Source organism: Pan paniscus, chromosome 6 (assembly GCF_029289425.2).
Source record: "Pan paniscus chromosome 6, NHGRI_mPanPan1-v2.0_pri, whole genome shotgun sequence".
Classification (NCBI taxonomy): Eukaryota; Metazoa; Chordata; class Mammalia; order Primates; family Hominidae; genus Pan; species Pan paniscus.
Genome location: NC_073255.2, coordinates 110,446,598 through 110,471,572, shown reverse-complemented (window position 1 = coordinate 110,471,572; position 24,975 = coordinate 110,446,598). Strand labels below are relative to the sequence as shown.

The 24,975-nt window shown below is 36.4% G+C and overlaps 1 protein-coding gene across 4 annotated transcripts in view; it reads left to right on the top strand.

Annotated features, from left to right (window-relative positions):
- The window catches only part of FAM133B (family with sequence similarity 133 member B), a 29,718-nt gene extending 5,122 nt beyond the window's left edge, over positions 1–24,596 (top strand). For 2 of the 4 annotated variants that reach the window (XM_003809733.5, XM_034964449.3), the window contains exons 2-11: positions 4,058–4,155; positions 6,564–6,642; positions 7,527–7,601; positions 7,738–7,770; positions 8,203–8,265; positions 8,725–8,817; positions 10,095–10,145; positions 15,713–15,805; positions 19,577–19,624; positions 23,262–24,596. In XM_003809733.5, coding sequence (XP_003809781.1) covers positions 4,058–4,155; positions 6,564–6,642; positions 7,527–7,601; positions 7,738–7,770; positions 8,203–8,265; positions 8,725–8,817; positions 10,095–10,145; positions 15,713–15,805; positions 19,577–19,624; positions 23,262–23,348 — 720 coding nt within the window. In that variant the 3' untranslated portion in view covers positions 23,349–24,596. Of the gene's footprint in view, positions 1–329; positions 429–4,057; positions 4,156–6,563; positions 6,643–7,526; positions 7,602–7,737; positions 7,771–8,202; positions 8,266–8,724; positions 8,818–10,094; positions 10,146–15,712; positions 15,806–19,576; positions 19,625–23,261 lie in introns of all 4 variants that reach the window. The other 2 variants (XM_055114710.2, XM_034964450.3) reach the window with 2 other exon arrangements.
- The last annotated feature ends 379 nt before the right edge of the window (positions 24,597–24,975 follow it).

Sequence of the window (24,975 nt, the reverse complement as noted above, 5' to 3'; positions counted from 1 at the left end):
AGCCTAATTTTTCTGATTTTTAAATTTTTAGTTATTTATTAAAATAATTCTTTCATTTTGGCAACTTGCCTTTGCTTTTCACTTGAGAAATCTTAAACATTTTCTTATCAGGAACTATGGATCTACTTCATTCATTTTAGTAGCTACGTAATATTTAACAGGGTGTATACTTTAATATATTTAGCAAATCCCAGTTTGATAGCTATTTGGGTGTTTTCAGTGTTTGCTGTTTTAGTAATTTAGACCTGAATATCCTTGATATGTGTATATTTGCACTCTTTGGAAATAAACAGTTTTTACAATTCTAACCTGAAATATTTTGCCATTAGGTACTGCCAAAATTATGACATGATACCAAGGAAATTAGAATGTGATCAATATTGTTGAAAACAAAAACAAAAACCTGAGAACAGTTAAATTTAACAAAGGTAATTTGAGCAAGAAAAAGATTCTAGAACTTGAGGAAGATGTTCTACATCCTGGTGACCTATATTTGCAACAGGAAATGACATACAGAGATTACCTGATTGGTGCAGTTCTGAGTTTGCCTTATTTGGGCATAATTTGGCAGCCTTCTGTTTGGGATTGGTTGAGGGTTGGGCTACTGTGATTGGCTGAGACTCAGTTGATTGGTTAAGAGGATATACTCTTTGATTAGGTTAGAACTTATTTGCACATCAAGCCAGGTTGCAGTTCACCATATACAGAGGGTTTTTGTTTTGTTTTGTTTTGTTTAGTAGAGACAAGATTGGTCTCTCCTGAGCTCAAGCTCCTCCCACCTCACCCTCCCAAAGTGCTAGATTACAGGTGTGAGCCAGTGCACCTGGCCTTTTGGGCCAAATTTTATTACCCAAGTAGGAGGAGGCTTTGAGCCCAACTTAACTGTGTTGAACAGTACAAATAATACTCCTGTTTTACAAACGGTGAACTAAGCTGCACATGGTACTTGCCTTCATTGTCTTCATTTCTGCCTTCGTTTGTCATACTTCCACACCAACTAATTGAAATGCTTAGCAAAAGCAGTTGAATGAAATATTTGAGGGTATAACAGTTTATACAAAAAATATAACAATATGCCTCTGTCTTTAACATTGCATATGATGTCCACATCTTGCCCTGATTCTGTAAACATTCCTTACATGAGGGGCTCTAGCATTTGTTCCTGCTTGTAGAGAAGTATGTCAAAGATTTGTCTTTTTCATTCCAAGTAATTAGGTTTTGTCAGTTGAATGGTAATAGTTCTCAGTATGTGTTGTTTATGCTGGTTTTATATTGTTTACTCTGACAGAGAAATCTGGAAGTATATAACTTTTATCTGTTATAAAAGTGGGAAATGATGGTCATTTTCATAGATTTTGTTAAACAAAATGCAACAAATATATTGTTTCCTTTCACTTATTTTGGATTATTACAAGATATAACACCTTAAACCAACCTTGAGGGTAGTCATTTTCAATCAAAATTCTTTTTATTTAAAAAGTAGAAGAGTTTCATAAATGTCTATTGACTGGGCACGGTGGCTCACACCTGTTGTCCTAGCTACTCAGGAGGCTGAGGTAGGGGGATTTTTCAAAGCTGCAGTGAGATATGATCACACCACTCACCACTGTACTCCAGCCTGGGCAAAAGAGCAAGACCCTTTCTTTTTTTTCTTTTTTTTTTTTTTTTGAGACAGTCTTGCTCTTTCGCCCAGGCTGGAGTGAAGTGGCACAATCTCAGCTCACTGCAACCTCTGCCTCCCGGGTTCAAGAGATTTTCCTGCCTCAGCCTCCTGAGTAGGCTGAGATTATAGGCACCCGCCACCACACTCAGCTAATTTTTGTGTTTTTAGTAGAGACAGGGTTTCGCCATGTTGGCCAGGCTGATCTCGAACTCCTGACTTCAGGTGATCCACCTGCCCCAGCCTCCCAAAGTGCTAGGATTACAAGCGTGAGCCACCGCGCCTGGCTGACCCTGTCTTTTAAAAAATAATAATAGTAATACATAAAATTTTTATTGACTTAAATTTGGAAAAACTAAATAGAAGAGGTAGAGACTGAATTAAAGACCAGACTTTATATCAGTAGCAATGCGAATTTTAATAAAACAACATCGCTTTGCTAAACACTGTCATTAACAAAGAAACCTTTTGCTTTGTTTTGCCTCAATATGCTTTTGAAAAAAATCTCTAAAATGTTTTTCTGCTGTAGTAAGTGTAGTAGACAGCATGATTTAAATTTTTGCAGATGTTTTAATTGAGCTAAAATATGTATAACAAAATTTACCATTTTAACTGTTTCTAAGTATATAGTTTAGTGACATTAAGTACATTCATAGTGTTGTGCAACCATCATCACTATCCATTTTCATCATCCCAAACAAGAACCTCTGTATCAATAAACAATAAACTCCCAAATTCCTCTTCTCCCCAGACCCTGGTTAACCTCCATTCTACTTTCTTTTCTAGGTATCTCATATAAATGGAATCATATATTTGTTCTTTTGTGTTTTTCTTGTTTTATTTCATTTAGCATATTTTCAAGGCTTATCCAGGTTGTATATAGTATGTATCAGAATTGCATTCTTTTTTAAGGCTGAATAATATTCCATTGTATGTATATACCACAGTTTTGTTTATCCATTTATCCATAGATGGACATTTGCGTTGTTTCAGCATTTCAGCTTTTGTGAATTCTGCAGTTGTGAACATTTGTGTACAAGTATCTGTTTAGTCCCTTCTTTGAATTCTTTTGGGTGTATACCTAGATATAGGATCATGTGGTAGTTCTATGTTTAACTTTTTGAGGGACCACTAAACTGTTTTCCACAGTGGCCACACCATTTTACATTCCCACCAGCAATGTGAAAGGGTTCCAGTTTCTCTGCATCCTTGCTAACCCTTGCAATTTTCTGTTTGATAATAGCCATCCTAATGGGTATAGAATGGCATCTCTTTGTTGTTTCAATTTACATTTCCCTAATGACTAGTGATGTTGAACATTTTTTTATGTGTTTATTGGCCATTTACTATATACCTTCTTTAGAGAAATACCTATTCTTCTGCCCATTTTTTAATTACTTGGAGTTTTTTTGTTGTTGTTAAGTTGTAGGAGCTCATTTTACATTCTGGATATTAATCTCTTACTAGATTTATGATTTACAAATATTTTCTCTCATTCTGTGAATTGTCTTTTCACTCTTAACAGTGTCCTTTGATGCACAAACATTTTACATTTTGATGTTCTGTTTATTTTTTTGTTGCCTGCGTGTAATTTTTGATGTTAACTATTTATGAATAAAATTGTCATCACTATGACATAGTATTTCGTGGGAGACAAGATGTAGTTGAATAAACAATGAATTTAGAGTTAGATCTTATTTAACTTCTTTGGAAATGAATTTATTTTATTTTATTTTATTTTATTTTATTTTATTTTATTTTATTTTATTTTATTTTGAGAGGGAGTCGCTCTGTCGCCCAGGCTGGAGTGCAGTGGCACGATCTCAGCTCACTGTAACCTCCACCTCCCGGGTTCAAGTGATTCTCCTGTCTCAACCTCCCGAGTAGCTAGGATTACAGGCGTGTGCCACCACACCTGACTAATTTTTGTACTTTGAGTAGAGGCAGGGTTTCACCACGTCGGCCAGGCTGGTCTTGAATTCCTGACTTCAGGTGTTCCACCTGCCTCAACCTCCCAAAGTGCTGGGGTTACAGGCGTGAGCCACTGCACCAAGCCTGGAATTGAGTTTCTTAATTTTCTAGTGAACATACTGGTATCACCCTCACAGAGTTACTGGGCTTTAGGAGAAAGAGCTGTAAAGCCATCAGTAGGTCAGAGGTATCTATTATTTCATCAAATCTCTTGTAAAACACACACACACACACAATTTTCTCCCAAACTTTTAAGGCTTAAAAGAGGATTAAATTAATTTTTTTAGAATAAAGAGTTGGTTAGTCAGATTGCATATACTTAGCTGGATATATTATGCATTTATAGTAAAGATTACTTGATGAGTAAGTGAGGTTTTGCATGTTTAATGATTGCTTTAATGGATTAATTGTTGTTCTTTCCCCAAGGCCTATATGAACCCAATAGCAATGGCGAGATCAAGGGGTCCAATCCAGTCTTCAGGGCCAACAATACAGGATTATCTGAATCGACCAAGGCCTACCTGGTATTTGTGAAACACTTTACCTATTTATAAGCTTTTATCAACTTTTTAAAGTTTATTCTTAAGACTTTAATTGATTTTATTGATTGCCAAGCAATTGCCAGATAAGTAATTTTTTTAAGTAACATTTGATATGTGCTTTCTTTTGAATGTGTGAAACACGTGTACAATTATAAAGCAAACATTTAAGAACCCACTACCCAGAATAGCCAAAGCACTGCCAGGTAACTTTTTCATACCAGTCTCTTCTCTATTCCATAAAAGACCCTAACCTTGCAGTGGTCAAAGCTATTTAGTGAGTTTAAGTAGTCTTGTCCTTTACTGATGTGTAACCAGATAGCAGGAAGAATAATATTCAGCTTTGTTTCTAGTTTTATCTGCCAGCTTTTCAATGAATTAGAAAAACTGACTGATTTTTGTAAATAAAGCATCAGAGTATGGGCCATGTTATTCTTTAGTATGTCTTCCTCGTTATTAATACCATACTCCTGAGACAACATACAACACAGGCTTCAGAGCTGTTAACTTCAGAATCCCAAGTGCCCCTGAAAACTGGTTGAAAAGTATGCTTATGTATAATAGGGAATCCTTCCTTTGAGTTAAATAAGAAGTAAGGATTGTTTACCAGTGTGTGTGAATGCCATTGTTAACCATTGCAGCATACCAGAAAATGCATTATCCCAAAACAAAGTATGTTTTAATGGGGAGAGGGAATGAACTTTCAAGGAGAAATGTCCAAGTAAATATATTACATGTGTATCTGAAATCATCAAGACAGCCCTCAGGTTGAGTAACTCGTAGGGACTCACTGGAGTTTCAGCAGATAGTCGTACTCATGGTAAGATTTATTACTGTGAAAGGCTACCAAGCACAATCAGCAAAAGGAAAAGGCACAGGGAGCAAAGTTTGGGTAAGTCCTGGAGCAGGCTTTGAAGGGTCCTCCCCTAGTGGGATCACATGAGAGGCACTTAATGCCCTTAGTAAGGAGTTGTGATAATACATGTGAGATTTTGGCAACCAATTGAAGCTCATTAGAGACTCAGTGCCCAGGGTTTTTATTGAGGCTGGTCAGCCTCTGCCTGTCATGTACCAAAATTCCAGATTCCAGGGCTGGGCATGGTTGCTCATGCCTACAGTTTCAGCACTTTGGGAGGCCGAGGCAGGAGGATTGCTTGAGGCCAGGAGTTTGAGATCAGCCTGGGCAACATAGCAAGATGCTGTCTCTACAAAAAATATATATGTATTTTTTTTTTTTTTAATTAGCTGGATGTGGTAGTACATGCCTGTAGTCTTAGCTACTTGGGATACTGAGGCAGGAGGATTGCTTGAGGCCAGGAGTTGAAGATTACAGTGAACTATGATCATGCCACTACATTCTAGCTTGGGTGACAGAGCAAGGCCTTGTCTCTTTTAAAAAAAAATTCCAGCTTCCCAGAAGGAAAACAGGTATTTAGCTTGAACTACATTGTTTGTACAAACAGTTTTAGGCACAATGATCTGCTCTTATCAGAGAATAGTAAGAATCCTCCGAATTCAAGTTCCCAGATGCCCACCTAGGGCCAGTCTTTTAAGTATGTCTTTCCAAGATTAAGCAGTCAGGCGAGCTGTATTAACTCTTCTCTGCACAGCATGTTAGGTACCTTATTAAATGGGTCATATATAGAATGTAGTAGTTCAGTCAGATAGATTTCAGGGCATCCTAACACTGAAAACTACCAGGTTTATGACCTTAGGTGGATTTCTTACCTTCTCCAAGCTTCAGTTTCTTTATCTATAAAATGGGGATCCATACCTTTTCTCACAGGGTCGTTGTGAGGATTAAATGAAAATGTATTTTAAATAGTGCCTGTTGTAAGTGCTTAGATGTTTGGTGTATTAGCTCTTTTTTTTTTTTTTTTTTGACGGAGTCTCGCTCTGTCGCCCAGGCTGGAGTGCAGTGGCGTGATCTCGGCTCACTGCAAGCTCCGCCTCCCGGGTTCACGCCATTCTCCTGCCTCAGCCTCCCGAGTAGCTGGGACTACAGGCGCCCGCTACCACGCCCGGCTAATTTTTTGTATTTTTAGTAGAGACGGGGTTTCACCGTGTTAGCCAGGATGGTCTCGATCTCCTGACCTCGTGATCCGCCCGCCTCGGCCTCCCAAAGTGCTGGGATTACAGGCGTGAGCCACCGCGCCCAGCCGTATTAGCTCTTATAATCCATATTTAGAAAAGTAGTGATTAGTGTTATTTATTTAGCTTTATTATGGTAATTTATTTTTATAAACGTGAACAAAGAAATTGAAATGTTACCAACATTGAATAGAAGTCTATTAGAATATTTAGAAGAGTTTATGAAATTTTGTTGTCTTATTTGTAAGCATTTATCTAATTTGAATTGCTTGAAATTTTGTTTGTACATTCTATTTTTTAAGGGAAGAAGTAAAAGAGCAACTAGAAAAGAAAAAGAAAGGCTCCAAGGCTTTGGCTGAATTTGAAGAAAAAATGAATGAGGTTTGTAAAAAGTACCTGTTAAAAAAATAGACTAATTTGGCCAGTTATGGTGGCTCATACCTATAATTCCAGCACTTTGGGAGGCCGAAACGGGAGGCCAGGAGTTCAAGACCATCCTGGGCAACAAAGTAAGGCCCCCCAGCCGCCCTTGTCTCCATTAAAAAAAAGAAAATACCTTAAGTATTTGGGCATAGCTCTCTCAGTTAAAGAGGTTCTGTATTTTAGAAGTGTTATTGTTATGGTGAATACAAGTTTGTATTTACGTGCATGCTTTAAAAAATGGAGATAACTTGGATTCCAAGTTAGGGTTGAGCAGTCCTCCTACTTCAGCCTCCTGAGTAGCTGGGACCACAGTTGCAGGCCACTATGCCCAGCTAATCTTTTTTTTATCTTTAGTAGAGACAGGTTCTCACTATGTTGCCCAGGCTGGTCTCCAACTTCTGAGCTCAAGCGATCTTCCCACCTTAGCCTCCCAAAGTACTGTGATTACAGGTGTGAGCCATTATACCCAGTCTGTTTGCTTGTTTTGATTACAAACATGTATATAACATAGCAATCACAGTAATGATTAATTCAACTTTTACACCCTAGACAGAGAATCTAGCCATCTTTGTTGAAAAGAGACCTCAGCTTCAGTAATAATGCCTGCTGCTCAATAATACAGAACCCCTATCCCTTAATATGCTCTTTGAAAAGAGCTAGTAGAGGGTCCTTTGGTGATAGGGTCAAGGATTGGCACCTGTGTTTCTTTTGACTGTAATTAGAAGCTGAAATGGGTGAGAGGTATTAAGAGGATGGAGGGAAGGAAGCAGTGGCTGTCTCTGTATATTAGGTGTATTGGAAAGGTTAGATAGCCTCTGATGGTGTTCATAACCTTTTTGCAGAACTGGAAGAAAGAACTGGAAAAACACAGGGAGAAATTGTTAAGTGGAAGTGAGAGCTCATCCAAAAAAAGACAGGTAATACCACTTTTAGTTTATTGCTATTCTTAATCTCATAGTTGGATTTTCATAATAATGCTGTATACTACTGTTAATAGATGCATTTGCAAACTCACATCAGCTTATTTAGACTTGTACTTTTGTTTCCATTTAGAGAAAGAAAAAAGAAAAGAAGAAATCTGGTAGGGTGAGCAAAAATTTTCCATTTTTCTAAACATTACAATTAAGAGCCAACAAAAAAAGTAAGAATAATTTGTTGAACCTGTATGCTAAAGGTAGCTTAAACTCCAGATGAGTCAAGGAACTTAGAGGTTCTTTGATTGTGAAGAGTGATTTTGTTCTATCACTGACATAAAAAACGGTGCCAACCACCTTATAACGTAGTACATTTTCTGTTGCTATTTAAAGAGAAAGATTGGTGACCATGGCCACATATGTTAACTTGTTGAGCTTTTGTACAGGGAACAAGTGTGACATTTTATATTTTCATATTTATGACTTATGAATATGGCATCTGTTTCTCAGACACTAGATTGATTTCACTAAGTATTTGAGAGACTTTGTAAAAGAAAAACATTCTTGCATCTCACAAGCTTTAATTGTTTTGTGCTTGGTCAAGTATTCATCTTCTTCTTCATCAAGCTCTGATTCTTCCAGCAGTTCTTCTGATTCTGAAGATGAGGTAAGGTTTGCTTATAATGGTTCATGAAATAATATATCTTAATTTCTTTAATGTCAAGTGGAAACCCATTGTGAAATATCTGTTAGAAATGTTGACTTCCAGGTTTTGATTAATTATCCATAACTTAGAGGACTAACATGAGTGAGTGGTAACTAGGAACTTAAATATTGGTATATAATATATTTTTTAGATTTTAAAATTTGTTTTGTTGACCTAAAAATATCAGTAGAAGAAAAAATTTGAAAAATCAAATGCTATTTGACTAGATGCTAGGCATTACATGTGATTCAAATCACTTGATCTTTATAACAGGAAAGTGATGTATTAAGTATTAAGAAAAAAATATAGAAGCTGATCCTTTTGTGAAATTTTGTTCACTGATAAAAGTTTTATATTAATAAATGTGTAAATTAGGTTTTTGAGACAGAAAGCAAATGTTTCTAAAAATATTTTATGTAGGATAAGAAACAAGGAAAACGGAGAAAGAAAAAGAAGAACCGTTCACATAAATCTTCTGAAAGCTCCATGTCAGAAACTGAATCAGACAGTAAGGTAAATTATTTAAATTATTAATATATTGGATACAAAGACAATTAAGTTTTTCTGCCTAAAGTTGCTCTCAATTTAAAAATAAGATAGTCTGATATTTGTACTTTGATGTTCTATGCCACTTAATTGATATACTTGATAATATCTTGCATGTGACATTTAATAATTCAAGTGCTTTCATATATATATATCTCCATGTCTCCACATTTCCATGGCAACTGACATTATTGTCCCTGTTTTCATAAAGAAGTTAGAGTTCAGATAAAAAGCATTGGCTTAAAATGATACAGCTGGAATTAGAATTAAAAGTTGAGTCTTTATCTTCTAAAATCTGGTCCAATGTCCTTTCTACTATACCATACCTAAATTTGTTCTGTACTAACCAGGATTGTCAGACACACAGTTGGCTTTCAAACATTACTGGTCAGAAAAAAGTTAAGAAGTTCTCGGAAAAAAGTGTTGATTCCTGAGCCCTACCTCCAGAGTCTGTTTTAGTATCTGATTAGGCTTGGAAACCTACGTCTTTAACAGATGCCCTGTGTGATTCTGATACTGGGGTGTTTATGGACCACAATTTGACAAACACTGTACTAGAGTCTCAGGAAACCAAAGCAGCTGTCTGCATTTATAACAGATAGCTGCCTGCCCCCGTGAGAGATCTTCTGGCAAAATACCTAGCATCTAGAAAGTACTCAGTAAATGTTGGTTTTCTCTTTGTCTTTTAAAGCAGAAGAGCTAGTCTCATGATAATGATAGCTAACATTTATTGAGTGCCTACTATCTGTTAGGCACAATTCTAAGCACTTAATTTATTAACTCATTGAATCTCAACAACTTCAGGAAGGAATTTGGTAATCCGCTTTATGGATAAAGTGGATAAGGAAACTAGGCTTAGGAAGATTAATAGCTAGAACTCAAAGGATTCAAAAGCAGAAATTGTTGCCTCCTCAAATTAGAATACAACTCCAGTACATGTGACCACCATAAGCAAACACAGGCAATGGCACGAAGTCCTATTTTAAAATAAGCTGTGTGGGTATTACAGACAGTACCTATCATTTTAAGAGTAAATTTGGTATACAGCCAGATAAAGAAGCCTGTTTGCTTACAAGCAAATGTATACATAACTTATATTTCTCTTAAATTTTCGGAATAATATACTGGGATTGGAGTAGCCCTTTTTCAGTCATAGAGCAAATCACTTTTTGGGTGTTTTTGTCCTTGTTCTGTAATGCTGTGTCCTTGGCATTTAAAATTGATACATTTATTTCTTTGTTTAGGATAGTTTAAAAAAGAAAAAGAAGTCAAAAGATGGAACTGAGAAAGAAAAGGTAACTATACTTTTACATTGCCTTAAGATAGTCTGTCATATAATACTTAATTGACTTAAATAACAATAATGTGTACCTCTTTTTAAGAGATGTATTTATTTTGTTTTTGTAATATTTTGTTTCAATTTAAAGCAATTTTTAATTTGGATTCATTATTGAAGATAAAGGATCAAAAGAGTATTCTAGGCCAAGAGTTTGAATTTATATAGATTAATGGATTATCTCCGATTAAAAATACAAAATAATGCAGATTAGCAGATTAAACATTTCCTTTGATTTCTTTTTTTCTTTTTCTTTTGAGTTGGAGTCTCGCTTTGTCACCCAGGCTGGAGTACAGTGGTGCCATCTCAGCTCACTGCAACCTCTATCTCCTGGGTTCAAGCGATTTTCCTGCCTCAGCCTCCCTGTAGCTGGGACTACAGGTGTGTGTCACCACGCCAAGCTGATTTTTGTATTTTTAGTAGAGACGGTTTCGCCATGTTGGCCAGGCTGCTTTCAAAACCCTGACCTCAGGTGATGCGCCTGCCTCGGCCTCTCCGTGCCCAGCCTATTTCCTTTGATTTCTTAAATCATTTTGAAGAAGGCCCTTCCAATTAAAGAACATTAATTTCTCTTTCAAATTGAATATACCATAGATAAATATTGAAAAATCTTCTTACTATTGTAAATAAATGTTTTACCTTCATTTATAACTTACCTATATAGTTAAAGCAGAATTTATGCCTACCTTAATTTCTGGTTTACATTTAAAATTGTTATTCTGGTTATTAAAAATAAAGAAAAACCTAAAGAGGGCAGTAATAAAACTACAGACCAGTGTCACTAGTTTTTACTCAGAATTTACATATTTTTTTAATGATAGAAAATGAAACTGAAATTCAGTTTCAGTTTCATTTAATATACCATGGTACACAATGGTATATACCATATTTTAAAGCTAAAATTCAGTATTAATATATTTACAGTGTCGTGCAACCACCATCTCACTCTCGTTTCAAAACTTTCATCAGCCCATAAAAACACTCCATATCCATTAAATAATCACCACCACTCCCTCATTCTCTGGTAACCTCTAATGGGTATTCTGACTATGGATTTGCCTATTCTGGATTTATCATATAAAAGCAGTCATATATGCGACCTTTTGTATCTTTCAGCTGGCATAGTATTTTCAAATTTCATCCAAGTTGTAGCATGTATCAGTACTTTGGTTTTTTGTATGGCTAAGTAATATTCCGTGTGTGTGTGTGTGTGGCTGATTTCGCTATCCATTCATTTGTTGATGGACATTTGGTTTTGTTTCTACCATTTGGCTATTGTAATGATGCTATGGACATTTATAAACACAAGTTTTTGTATGGATGCATGTTTTCATTTCTCTTGGGTATATGCCTAGGAGTGGTTTACATAACAATTTGCAAATAAAAATTAATTTTAAATGTTTTTTAATTAATTTTAAAAACTAACCAGGCGTGATGGCATATGCCTGTAGTCCTAGCTACTTGGGAGACTGAGCCCACAAGGTCATGCCACTACACTTTATCCTGGGAGAGAGAGTGAGACCCTGCATCTAAATTAAAAAAAAATAAAATTTAATTTAAAAAGACACTTAAAAAAGAAACTGTAATGACCAATTCCAAGAATTCAAGGATAATTTAATATAATTTGCCATATTAACTGATCAAGGAAAGAAACCATATGATTATTTCAGTAGTTGTCCAGAAGGATGTGATATAATTCAGCATTAATTCCTGATTTTCAGAACGATTATAAAATAAGTGGTTACCCTCATATTTAAAAAAAAAAAAGTATGTGTGAAATTAAATCTGGTAACATAGAAACATGAAATATTAAAACTGAACTGCAATTTTTAGGTACTTAAAATATTAGATACAGAGTAATATACACACATATAATCAACAAATATTAATATATTTACCAGCTAGAATTAATAAATGATTTACATTGGCTTTAAGTCTTGTTTTATGTATTAAAAAGAAGAAGAAGAAGAAGAAAGACTGGGCACAATGGCTTATGCTTATAATCCGAACACTTTCGGAGGCTGAGGCAGGAGGATCACTTAAGGCCAGGAGTTCGAGACCAGCCTGGGCAACATAGTGAGAGGCCGTCTCTACACAAAGAAAACAAATTAGCCAGGTGTGGTAGTCCTAGTTTCTCCCGAGACTGAAGTGGGAGGATCACTTAAGCCCAGAAATTGGAGGTTACAGTGAGTTATGATCACGCCAGTGCACTCCAGCTTGGATGACAGAGTAAGACCCCTATCTCTAAAAAAAAAAAAAAAAAAAAAAGTCCCCAAACTATCATTTCTTCCTTTGAGATAGCTGATCCTGAAACTAGTGTATGTCTTTCCTATCCACATTTATATACTTTTATTATATTAGTATGTGTTCATAAATAACAGAATATTGAGTTTCTTTTTTTTTAAATTAGTTATACCTACTGGAATGGGAAGAATATTGTGTATTATCAAAATAGTATCATTGTGTTTCCTTCTGAAACTTGTTTCTTTTCATTCAGCATTACTCTTGACATCTATCCTTACTGATACTTTCAAGTTTGTTTCTTTTGCTTATGGTATTCTACTAATTAATCCACCACAATTATTTCTCCATTCTCCTTTTTATGAACATCTAGATTGTTTTAATTTTTCAGTAATACAAATAGTGCTGCTGTGGATATTTCTTACCCATTTCTTCTTTTCCACAGTTACTGTTTTTTGTTTTTTTGTTTTTTTGTTTTCCGAGATGGAGTTTTGCTCTGTTGCCCAGGCTGGAGTGCAGTGGTGCAATCTTGGCTCACTGCAACCTCCACTTCCCAGGTTCAAGCAATTCTCCTGCCTCAGCCTCCTGAATAGCTGGGATTACAGGCATGCGCCACCACGCCCAGCTACTTTTTTGTATTTTCAGTAGAGACAGGGTTTCACCATGTTGGTCAGGCTGTTCTGGAACTCTTGACCGCGTGATCCGCCCACCTCAGCCTCCCAAAGTGCTGGGATTACAGGCGTGAGCCACCGCGCCCAGCCAGTTTACTGTTAATTTTCTAAAGGATACTTTGGACTGTAATTTCTAAGTTCTAGGATGTGCATACACATTCAACTTATGAACATTTTGCTTGCCCAAGTGCTTGTTATTTTGCATTCTTGCTAGTGTATAAAAATACCCTTGTTTCACATACTTGTCAACCCAGGGAGATGTCATTATTGCAAATTTAATGTATACAAATGGTTGAGCTTCTTAACCTGCTTATTAGCCATTCATATTTCATTTTCTTTGCATTGCTTTTCATAGTCTTTGCCCATTTTTCTGTTGGAAAGAAACAACATTTTCTGGTCCATGGCGTCTCTTTACTTTGCTTTTGTGTCTATTATAATTATATAAAGGCTTTAATTTTAAGTCACATAATCATTGTTTTTAGCCCCTTTATTATTTAAAATTATTCTGAAAGTGCTGATAATAAAATACTCAATTAGAAAATACAGTGGTAGAAAATATCCCCTTTATAGTAGTAACCAAAAAATCTGCAAGAAAATTTTAAAGAAGTAAACAGTACTTATTTGAAGAAAACTATACAAGTCTATTCAGAGACATATATGAAGATTGAATAAATGGAGAGTCATAACATGTTCCTGGGTATAACTTGCCATACTGGATATTAAAACATTATAAGAATGTTTTAATTAACAGTGCAGTACTAGTACAGGAATAGACAAAACAATGGAACAGTGTAGAGTCCAGGTGAAAATTCGAGAATCTGTGGAATGTAATAATATGATAAAGATGGCATTTCTTGGAACAAAATGACTAATCATTTGGAAAATATAAAGCTGGCCACTACATAAAGCCAAATACATCCCAGACAGCTCAGAGATTTAAATGTATGAAAATGCAACTAGAGAAAGGGTGACTATTACAATACTGGGGTGGGGAAGGCTTGTGCCCCAAAACTCACACTTTTGACCATATATTTCAAATTCTGAATGGCAAAAACTGATTACAAAAATTAAACTGTGAACAAAGTTTAAATACAATGAACAGACTAAGAAAAACTTCTAAGAATGTATAACACAAAAAATTAATGATCTTTAATAAGGAAAAAAGAATACCACACATACACAGACAAATTGGCAAATATACGTTTAGGCAATTCTAAAAGAAAACACAAACTGTATTCTCTGATACGATTGATAAAGAGCCTGAGAGGGAGGCTTCTTGGTAAAGTGTGATTCATAAATGGATGACAGACAGTTTTGGACATGGTGGGAGAAAAAGATTATCATTTGTGTGAAGACTACGTTGGTCTTTGATTTAGTCATCGTTATTAAAGAGTTTGCACTCACATACACTTCATTCTATTTCAACTTTGTTTTTAATAGCAAAGAACCCATATTTCTGTCCTCCAGAAGGAGATGGGTTAAGTAAATTCTGGCATTTTAGTGAATGTTAAATGCAGCCATAAATGATGTAGTTGGCATGGAAAGATACTATTGGGTGAGAAGAGCAGGTTCCAGACAGCAGGTATTTATGTAATATTGTAAACATACACGTAGAAAGATGTTTCCAAAAATCTTAATGGTGTTTAATTTCTGATAGTGGGATTTGAGTCCATTTTCTTACAGTTAACATTTAACATTTCAGCCAAAATAACAATGCTGTTTGCAGAAACAAAAGGAAGTCTGCTATAATCTAGCCCATAGAGAGATCATCACTGTTAGTTTATTTTCTGCATTTTTGTTTGTCTTCAAAATTAGACTCACGCTATATAAAAAGTTGTACATTCTGAATTTTTTATGTAAGATTAGGTGGTGAACATTTTTTCCATTCGGTAGTTTTGTTTTTGTTATGAACTATTTCAGATATACAGAACAGTTCCATGAAAAATAATAAAATGATAACCAGCATATCCACTATGCAGCTCGAATAAATCTTAACATTTTGTTACACTTGCTTTGGGTGTTGTCATAATTTTTTTTTATTTCTTCAAATATATATTTAAGCCCCTAAGTACTACTCCCAATCTCAGTCCCCTCTCCTTCTCCAGAGTTACTCACTTTTTCAACATTAAAAATACTTAGAGGTTAAGATTTTTTTAAACACATATTTACATTTAACACTTTGCACTAAAGGAATTACTACATAGAGATTCTTTTAGATCACTGCAGATAATCACCCATTTATTTTCTTTTCTGCAGTACTAGGCCTGTCTAATCCAATCCTGGGTAGAAACAAAAGAATTAGAATACAAAGGAACCAAATCTTACATTATCTGCATGTTTCATATGACTGTATAAAGTCTATTCTGTATAATTTAAGAAAATAAGGTGGATATTACATCTAAATGGATATGTAGTTATTTCTTTTCAATATATTTAATATTGCTTTAGTGGAATTAAAGACTTAAATCCTGGTAAATGTTACACTTTTTAGACATTCTAAAATAAAAATGGGTAATTATAATAATTAGAAGAATTAAATAGAACTTAGAAACATAAAATGTGTGTGACAAAGTATGTCTTTCTGAGTCAAGATAAATGTATTTATTTTTCATAGGATATTAAAGGACTCAGCAAAAAGAGAAAGATGTATTCTGAAGATAAACCTTTATCATCTGAGTCCTTGTCAGAATCAGAGTATATTGAGGAGGTAAGTATATGATCAAATCCATTTTCTCTATTTTAAAATGCTTATTGATTTAATAAATATGACTTAGAAAAAGAAATACTTCATATTTAATTTATTCACCTTTCTAGTATGAAAAAACAAAATGAAAGTTATTTCATTTCAGAATGAGTTTTGCTTTTTTCCAGAAGATAATTATCTATTATTTTTTATAATTAACTGTATTTCCACATACCTTTCTAATCTGAGATATTTTTAGTCTTCTAATATTTTCTTTTTATTGTGCTACCATTCTTATTACATGAAAGAAGCTGTGTAACATACAGCATGTTGAAACCCAACATTCTCTTACATTGTTAAAATAGAACATTGCATATACTATCTCAGTTTAGTTGATATTTAGCTGTGTTTTGAGCTACTTTTCGGGGAGTAGAAAGGTGATGAAGTGGAGAAGAAATGTTGGCAGGAAACATATCATATTACTTCGTTGTGAGAACTAAATGAGATGATAAATTACGAAAGGCATTGCATCATACCTGAGACAGAGTAAATGGTGGCTAAAGTTTGCATAATTCTTGGTGTTACAGTAAAATCTAAGCCAAGTTTGCCCTAGAATCATTTATTTTTAAAACTGTAGCTTTCTTTAGCAATCGACATACTTAACCCCCAATAGTGTAATCTAAAAGAGTTGAGGATCTTACCCTTGCTTACAAGGGGTGGTAGCAGATTGCAACAAGAGCTGGTTTTCATGATTCTTTAATCGTTTCCGTATTAGCCTCCTCCTGTATCAGTCCTGTACAGCTCTATCTCTGTCTACTATATTCCTCATCTCCCCGTTCCCTGAGTCTTGCATTTTTGTTTGTTTGTGCCTCTCTCCTTTCTGATTTCATCGTTCTTGGTCTGCAACAGTGGCACTCGGTCCTTTAAGACCTATTGCCCCCATTTTATAGCAATGTCTTGTAATTGCTCCTGAAATGAAAGCTAATGCTGAGGCAAGAAGGTTGCTTGAGCCCTGGAGTTTGAGGCTGCAGTGCACTCTGATCCCACCTGTGAATAGCCACTGCACTTTAGCCCAGGTGACATAGCAAGACCCCATCTCTAAAAAAATAATAATGATAATGTGCAATTTTATGAAATTGTATTTCAGTGTAAATGCCTGAATGTGATTAACACCAGGCCAGGCGCAGTGGCTCGTGCTTATAATCCCAGCACTTTGGGAGGCTGAGGCGGGTGGATCACCTGAGATCAGGAGTTCCAGACCAGCCTGGCCAACATGGTGAAACTCCATCTCTGCTAAAAAAAAAAAAAAAAAAAAAAAAAAATTAGCCAGGCGTGGTGGCAGGTGCCTGTAATCCCAGCTACTCGGGAGGCTGAGGCAGGAGAATCACTTGAACCCGGGAGGCGGAGGTTGCAGTGAGCCAAGATTGTGCCATCACACTCCAGCCTGGGCAACAAGAGTGAAACTCCATCTCAATCAATCAGTCAATGCTATAACACCAGAAGACATAGAATCTTAAGAAAAAACAAAATGCAGGCTGTAGCAGGTGTATATTACATACGCCCTTCAAAAACCATACGGTGGCATTACAGTATATCTTAAAATCCTGCACAAGAGGCTTGGTGCAGTGGCTCAGCCTCTTGTGGCACCTGTAATCTCAGCAATTTGGGAGGCTATGGCAGGACAATCAGTTCAGACCAGGAGTTACGACCAGCTTGGGCAACATAGCAAAACCCTATCTCTTTAAAAAAATTTAAAAAAATTATTTTTTAAAATTTAGTTTCTGGGCCAGGTGTGGTGGCTCACGCCTGTATCCCAGCACTTTGGGAGGCCAAGGCAGATGGATCACCTGAGGTCAGGAGTTAAAGACCAGCCTGGCCAGCATGGCAAAACCCTGTCTCTACTAAAAATACAAAAATTAGCCAGACATGGTGGCACAGACCCGCAATCCCAGCTACTCAGGAGGCTGAGGCAGGAGAATCACTTGAACCAGAAAGGCGGAGGCTGCAGTGAGCCGAGATCACACCACTGCACTCCATCCTGGGCAACAGAGCGAGACTTTGTCAAAAAAAAAAAAAAAAAAAAAATTTTAGTTTCTGTATTGTAAACGGATTCATCACATGAATGTTTAGCAGGCTATTCAAAAGTCGTGGAGGATGTACAGGGCTGTTAAGGACATGGCGTGACAGCATCCCTCATCTCTGCCTGTCTAAATATAGATGTAGTACATCTGCTGTCACACTTAGTCATTGTAATAACAAGAATAACAATAAAAATATTGTTTCCTAGGTGCTCGGTAAAGAGAGCTAGTGAGTTAGTGATCTCTGTTGTGAGCTTGTGATCTCTAGTGCTTAATGTGTTGTATTTTTTTTAGTCCTTATGCTTCCTTTTATTGTTAATTGCATTTTTACATATTTGTCATGTATTTAATGTCGTAGTCACTTAGCAGCAAAACCACGCAATTCAACATTAGGCAAATTTATAAATATTGTTTTGTATGTAATGTATTAGTGTTGTATTATGTTTGTCTGCTACATAGTAGCAAGTTTAATATGAAATATCTCACATTTGGACTTAACATGTAATACGAAAGTTTATGAAAGCTTTGGCAACTTTCAGCTTATTTATTCTTATTTTTTTAGAGGCAGGTTCTCGCTCTATCGCCCAGGCTGGAGGGCAACGGTGCAGTCATAGATCACTGCAGCCTGGAACTCCTGGGGTCAAGTGATTTTCCACCTCACCCTTCCAAGTAGCTAGGACTACAGTCACATGCCACCACACCCCACTAATTTTTAACAAAAATTTTTTTGTAGAGGTGAAGTCTTAACTAGGTTACCCAGGCTGGTCTTGAACTCCTGGCCTCAAGCAATTCTCCCATCTTGGCCTATCAAAGCGCTGGGATCACAGGCACAAACCGCTGCTCCCAGCCTCAGTTTAATTTAAATCCAGTGTACCACACTCAAAAAGATTGAAATAAAATATAAATGGGATGATAATTCTTAACTTAGAATTTTAACCTATTGGCTTTATACTAACTACGCTGAATATAGAGCTACCTTTTGTTGAGCACCATAGAGTGAGAGAAATACCTGCTGTATTTTAGGCACTTCCCCTTGAGGGTGGATATTATCTCCATTTTACAGATGTTGAGAGTAAGATAGGATTCAGACCTTGGAATCTATCTCATTTCAGAGCTGATGTTTTGTTTGCCTGTTTTGAGACAAGGTCTCAGTCTGTCACCCAGGCTGGAGTGCAGTGGTGCAAACAGGGCTCACTGCAGCCTCAACCTCCTGGGCTCAAGTGATCCTCCCATCTCAACCTTCCAGTTAGCTGGGACTACAGGCACATGCCACTGTGCCCAGCTATTTTTTCTTTTTCTTTTTTTTTTTTCTTGGTAGAGATGTGGGGGCTCTCACTATGTTGCTCAGGCTGGCCTTGAACTCCTGGGCTCAAGCAAGCCTCCTGCCTTGGCCTCCCAAAATGCTGAGATTACAGGCAAGAGCCACCACACTCGGCCTAAAGCTGATGTTTTTTTCCACTCTACCACATTTTTTTAGGTGCTGAAAGGGAATATAAGAGAAGCTGTCTAGAGATTTTACGTCTTAATTGTCCTTCCTTTATGTTTTTTATTGAAACTTCATTGAGATATAACAGGAGTTATTTTAAATGTCCTGTGATTGTCAAAATGTTTTTTACATTTAAATTTTGAAGATGCAAGATAGAGAATGAAAGAAAAATGCCTTGAGTACAAATTACATGTTTGTCTTCTGTTCTCCACAAAAATTTAAACTTTCTAGGTGCGAGCAAAAAAGAAGAAAAGCAGTGAAGAACGAGAAAAAGCAACAGCAAGTATCTCTTAACGTTTTTACAGACAATAGAATAGGTGTTTTGGTTTAATATAAAATGAGTCATGGTAAAGCTTGATTGGATTTACTGGGACCAAATAAGTATTTGTTGGGAAAGGTGTGGTGTGTTCAGCAGCTTCACTTCATGGGTAGGAGAAAGTCAAAATGGTTCAGGAAAAATAACAAATACCCTGGTAGCAAGCATGTCCTGTTTCCATTTCAGTATTTTACTGTTAGAAATATAAGCTCAGGACTGGGCGCTGTGTCTCACGCCTGTAATCCCAGCACTTTGAGAGGCTGAGGCAGGTGGATCATGAGGTCAGGAGATCGAGACCATCCTGGCTAACACGGTGAAACCCCGTCTCTACTAAAAATACAAAAAATTAGCCGGGCATGGTGGCGGGCACCTGTAGTCCCAGCTACTCGGGAGGCTGAGGCAGGAGAATGGCGTGAACCCGGGAGGCAGAGCTTGCAGTGAGCTGAGATCACGCCACTGCACTCCAGCCTGGGCGACAGAGTGCGACTCCGTCTCAAAAAACATATATATATATAAGCTCAGGTGGGGCACAGTGGCTCACGCCTGTAATCCCAGCACTTTGGGAGGCCGAGACGGGTGGATTGCAAGGTCAGGAGTTCAAGACCAGCCTGTCCAATATGGTGAAACCCCGTCTCTACTAAAAAAAAAAAAAAACAAAAATTAGCCGGGTGTGGTGGCGGGCGCCTGTAATCCAGCTACTCGGGAGGCTGAGGCAGGAGAATTGCTTGAACCCGGGCGGCAGAGGTTGCAGTGAGCTGAGATCGCCCCACTGCACTCCAGCCTCAGCAACAGAGCAAGACTCCGTCTTAAAAAAAGAAAAAAAAAAGAAATATAAGCTCAAATTTCTGTTTGACTTCCTTAAGCTACAATATGAAATACGAGAGACCAAAGTATGGTGATTTCCGTTATCTTTGATAATAGTTACTTCCAAATCAGCCAAATCTGGTAATAACAGAAAAAGCCTCTCTAAGCACTAGCTGCAATGAAAAAATAATAATATGACAACATAAATGACTCATTAATAAAGATTATTTTGATAGCTTTTAAAGCCAAACTCTGCTATTAATGCAAATTGAGAAGAAAAGAGAAAGAAGAGGCGAATTAAGGAAAATAGAAGTAGTATCCAAACAAGAAACAGATCAACCAAGAGAAAATGGTGAACAGAGATTATTTTCAAAGAGTAATGCCAACAATATCAGCAAAGTAATTTAGGGGCCCTCAGTATAAATGTGAGCTATGACCTTTGAAGGCATTTTCTTAGGGAAAGGTGAAAGAAAAATGAAAACATCATCATTTGTAGGTTTGAGTAACCCCTTCCCAGAATTTTCCTGACTCTTAAAACGAGGTACCTTCTCTGATAGGAAGGCTCCCCTAGTAATGATTCAGAAATAACATTTTATGTGCTCCAAGCCTACGATGACAAATAAGTTTTTGTTTGTTTGTTCTGAATGTGAAAATAGTTTGGGTGAAGATAGCTTTGGTCTGTGGTTCGGATTAATTAATTAAGACATAACCAAATAAGTATTTGCATACTTTCACTGTTTCATGCTTTCAGCTAGTGTGTATGTATGAAGCATCTCTATGCAGGCACTTTTCTAAGTCTTAAGAGTACAAAAGAGTATGAGATAGAAGAATATGATACGTGAGAGAGATACTGTGGGGACGGGCTCATGAAATCCTCGCTGAGGAAGTGAAATTAAGCTGAAATCTGATTTACAAGAAAGAGCCAACCATGTGAATATCAAAGGAAAGAATATCCTAGGCAGAGGGAAGAGCTCTTAGAGACCTATAGTGAGAATAAGCTTGATATATTTGAGGGACTAAGAGAAGGTAAGTGGCTTAATGCCTGGTGGGGAAAGAGGAATGCCATACAATGAGGGTAGGAAGTAAGCAGAGGCTTACTTACATTACACAGCAAAGTGTGTTTTCATCAGAATGTTACAAGAAGCTGTTCTGAGGGTTTTAAACAAAGAGGTGACCTAAATATTTTACATTTTGTAAATGCTTTGGTACAGGAGATAAGTGGGCACAAGTGAGGAATGATGTTTGTACAGCAGTGATAGTAATGGAGTTGGACTGGCAAGGATGGATTTGAGATACATTTTGAACTTAGATGGTAAGACTTGCTTGGTATTTTGAATGTGGACATTGGAGTTAAAGAGCAGAATCAGAGATAGCTTAGATTCTTTGACCTAAGCAAAATGACAGATAAGTAGTGCCAGTTACTAAGATGGCTGAGGATTTGGAGAGAAAAATGAAGCATTTTGTTGTGCTAATTTCAGATATGCCTACGAAACATCCCAGGTAGAGCTGTTAATGAGGCACTTATCGTCCTGAGGTCAAAGAGTAGGACTGCATATAAAGATTTGGGCATCATTGGTTTTAAGTGGAATGTAAAGCATGTGACTGGGAGAGTATGTGGTAAACAATGGAAGGAAGCGCCATAAAAGCCAGCCAGAGGAAGAAGAGCCAGCAAAGGAAATGAAGAGGTCTTTGTGATAGAAGAAAACCAGCAGAGAGGTGTCATGGAAGCTAAGAAGAAAATGATTTTTAGAAGAGAGTGCTTAGCTATCCTTTTATGAAAAAGCAACCTATACCCAAAACTTAGTTTTAAAAGCCCAAATTACAAGATTTTTGGACTCTATAATGTTCCCTATGTACTTCAAACATGTAGTGAGAAAAGAATGATGAAAATTAGCTTAGTGCCACAGAGTGGTAGAGGCCTTTGAGAGAGGGGAGAGTAGATAGTGCTGATAGATAGGAAATGGATAGGAAGCTCTGCTGTTACCATCCTTATAGGTCTCTTCTCCTTTTTTGCTTTTCATTTTCTTCTCTTGAATATCAGTACACTAGCAGCAGTCTCTCATTTGGTACCAACTTTCCAAATATCTGTGTTTCTAAAAGTTCTGCCTTCTATAACAGAAATAGGAGAGTCAGACTTCAGCAAAACTCCAGCTCCCTTCAATCCACTCACAGTTTAACTACTTTTACCGGGCATTAGTGGCATTTTCTTCTAAAAATCAGACATCTGTTTTGCTTAACAAAGTAGACTTTTTAACTATACATTGATACTTTGTACTAATTAGTTGATTTTAATTTAATAATTTAATAATTAATGACAACAACTTCAAGTAGTGCTGCCAGTGTGAGCAGTACACAATACCTGTGTACCTATTTACTTAAAACTGGCAAATTTAATCTCTGTTCTGTCTGAAAACTACTTTACAAAAACAATTATGTTTTTCTTTGGTTACTCCATTCCAGTAACTGCAATTACTTTACCTTTAGAAGTTATATAGCATGAAATATAGTGATTGGTAGCGTGATTCAATTGAATTTATTTCCTACAGGAAATTTTGTTAGAAGTTATGTTAATGTGCTAATGACTTAAGAGTTTCTCCCTATCTTTTTGAAAATTGACAAGAACTGTTTTAGTCCTCATATGATACTGGTTGTTGAGACTTTTTGAGGAATGTTTTGAGTAGTTTTCTTGGTTGTGTGGATTGTTTGGAATTATGTGGTAGCTTAGAAGCATGGTAAAGAGGCTTTTAATTTGCATATTTTTATATAGTAATGTCTAACATGGAATTATCTTTACAGGAAAAAACAAAAAAGAAAAAGAAGCATAAGAAACACAGTAAGAAGAAGAAAAAGAAGGCTGCTAGTTCAAGTCCTGACTCACCGTAACATTAGGAAAAATCAGGATTCCCTTATAAAGAAAGTGCAATGTCTGAGGAAATTTCAACTGTGAAAACTACAACATATTTACTAAAATGCATGAATTTTCTTGTTTTTAGAATTATTCCTGGACTATTCAGTAGCCACTCAGATGCCACTGTGTGAAAGGGCCATAAATGTTGCCTGCTGCTTGAACATCTATTTTTTTCTCTTCCAGTGCTTGATAACTCTGGGAGATAATACACTGCAGTCGTACTAGTGGTTAAGATATTTGGGAATAAAATTAATACTTTTGACTAGAAGCGTCTAAGGATAAACCAACAGAAATTGAATCTGGATACATCTTTAAGATGTAATCAGAAATGACCAGATGACTCTAGTTAGAATTTTTGAAGGAGGGATTACATTAATATTTCAAAACCCTTACTCTGTAGATAAGTGTATTTTAATTTTTTCCCCTCGTATACTTTTATTTACCTGGGGAAGGAGCTTTTAGGGTTGGGGGGTGGTTTGCTATCTCTTTAGCTAGCAGAATAGTGTGCCTTTGATCCTCACACATCCTGTATTATGGACACAGTAGCCATGCTTCACGGGGAGGTCAGAGCTGGCTACCAGCAGTCTTGCCCTTTACTGAGCTTAGTGTCATCTTTGGATGCTGTCATATGCTGCTTTGAGTGAACCAGAGAAACAGCCATTTGCAGCATGAGAAAGCCCCAAAAGCTCTGGGATTTACCTCCACTTTAGTAATAATGAATATTTTTTAGCATTAGAATGTGTTATGTCATTTGAATTAATTTTGACTACACTTTGGCTTGGGAGAGGAATTATTTTAAATAGACATTGGTACTTTTTGAACTTGATAGCTAAAGATTCTAAAATGCATGTTTTATACTAAGTTTTAACCAGTCAGGAAAATTTTATGTAACTAGTGATAGTTTATTTTTTTGTATGAATTTTGTTTAGGCTGCAATGTTTAGCTTTTGTTAACTCCTCACTCTTGCTGTCTTAAGTTCATTACTATGTTTAATGGCCTACTTGCCAAGATATTTAGCATGTAAAAAGCAGGGTTTTGATTTTAAAAAAAAACGGCTTCATATTGAAGCTGAGACTTACAATAACAAGTTGAGTGGCAAGCCTGGTATGCTGTGTCTTATTGCCAGAATCTTAGTAAATGTAATGTTTTAAAAGTTTGTTGTCTTTGTATATTAATAACAAATTATGACAAGTTAAGTTTAAATAAGAGTTACATTATTGCTCTCCCTGTGTCATATTTTACTAAGATTTTGTGCCTCATGTCTGCTGCTGAATTGTTTGCTAGGAATGTTAAAAGGAATTGATAATTCATTTTCATTTTACATTTTTATATAATCAGGTAACATGACATACAACTTGATGTACAATTTTGCCTGTTACAAAGGGTGTGCTAATTATAGTGGTATATGCACAGAACATGTTGGCATGACAACAGGCTGAATAAATAGCTATTTTACTTAAAAATAGCTGTGTTCTTATCAGCTCCCTTTGGACTGCAAGTAAACTTACAAAGATAAACACTCCTAGATGTTAAGCTGGAAATAGATAAGACATATCCCTAAATTTTTAGCTATTAAAAAAACACATATCTTGGTTTCTTATA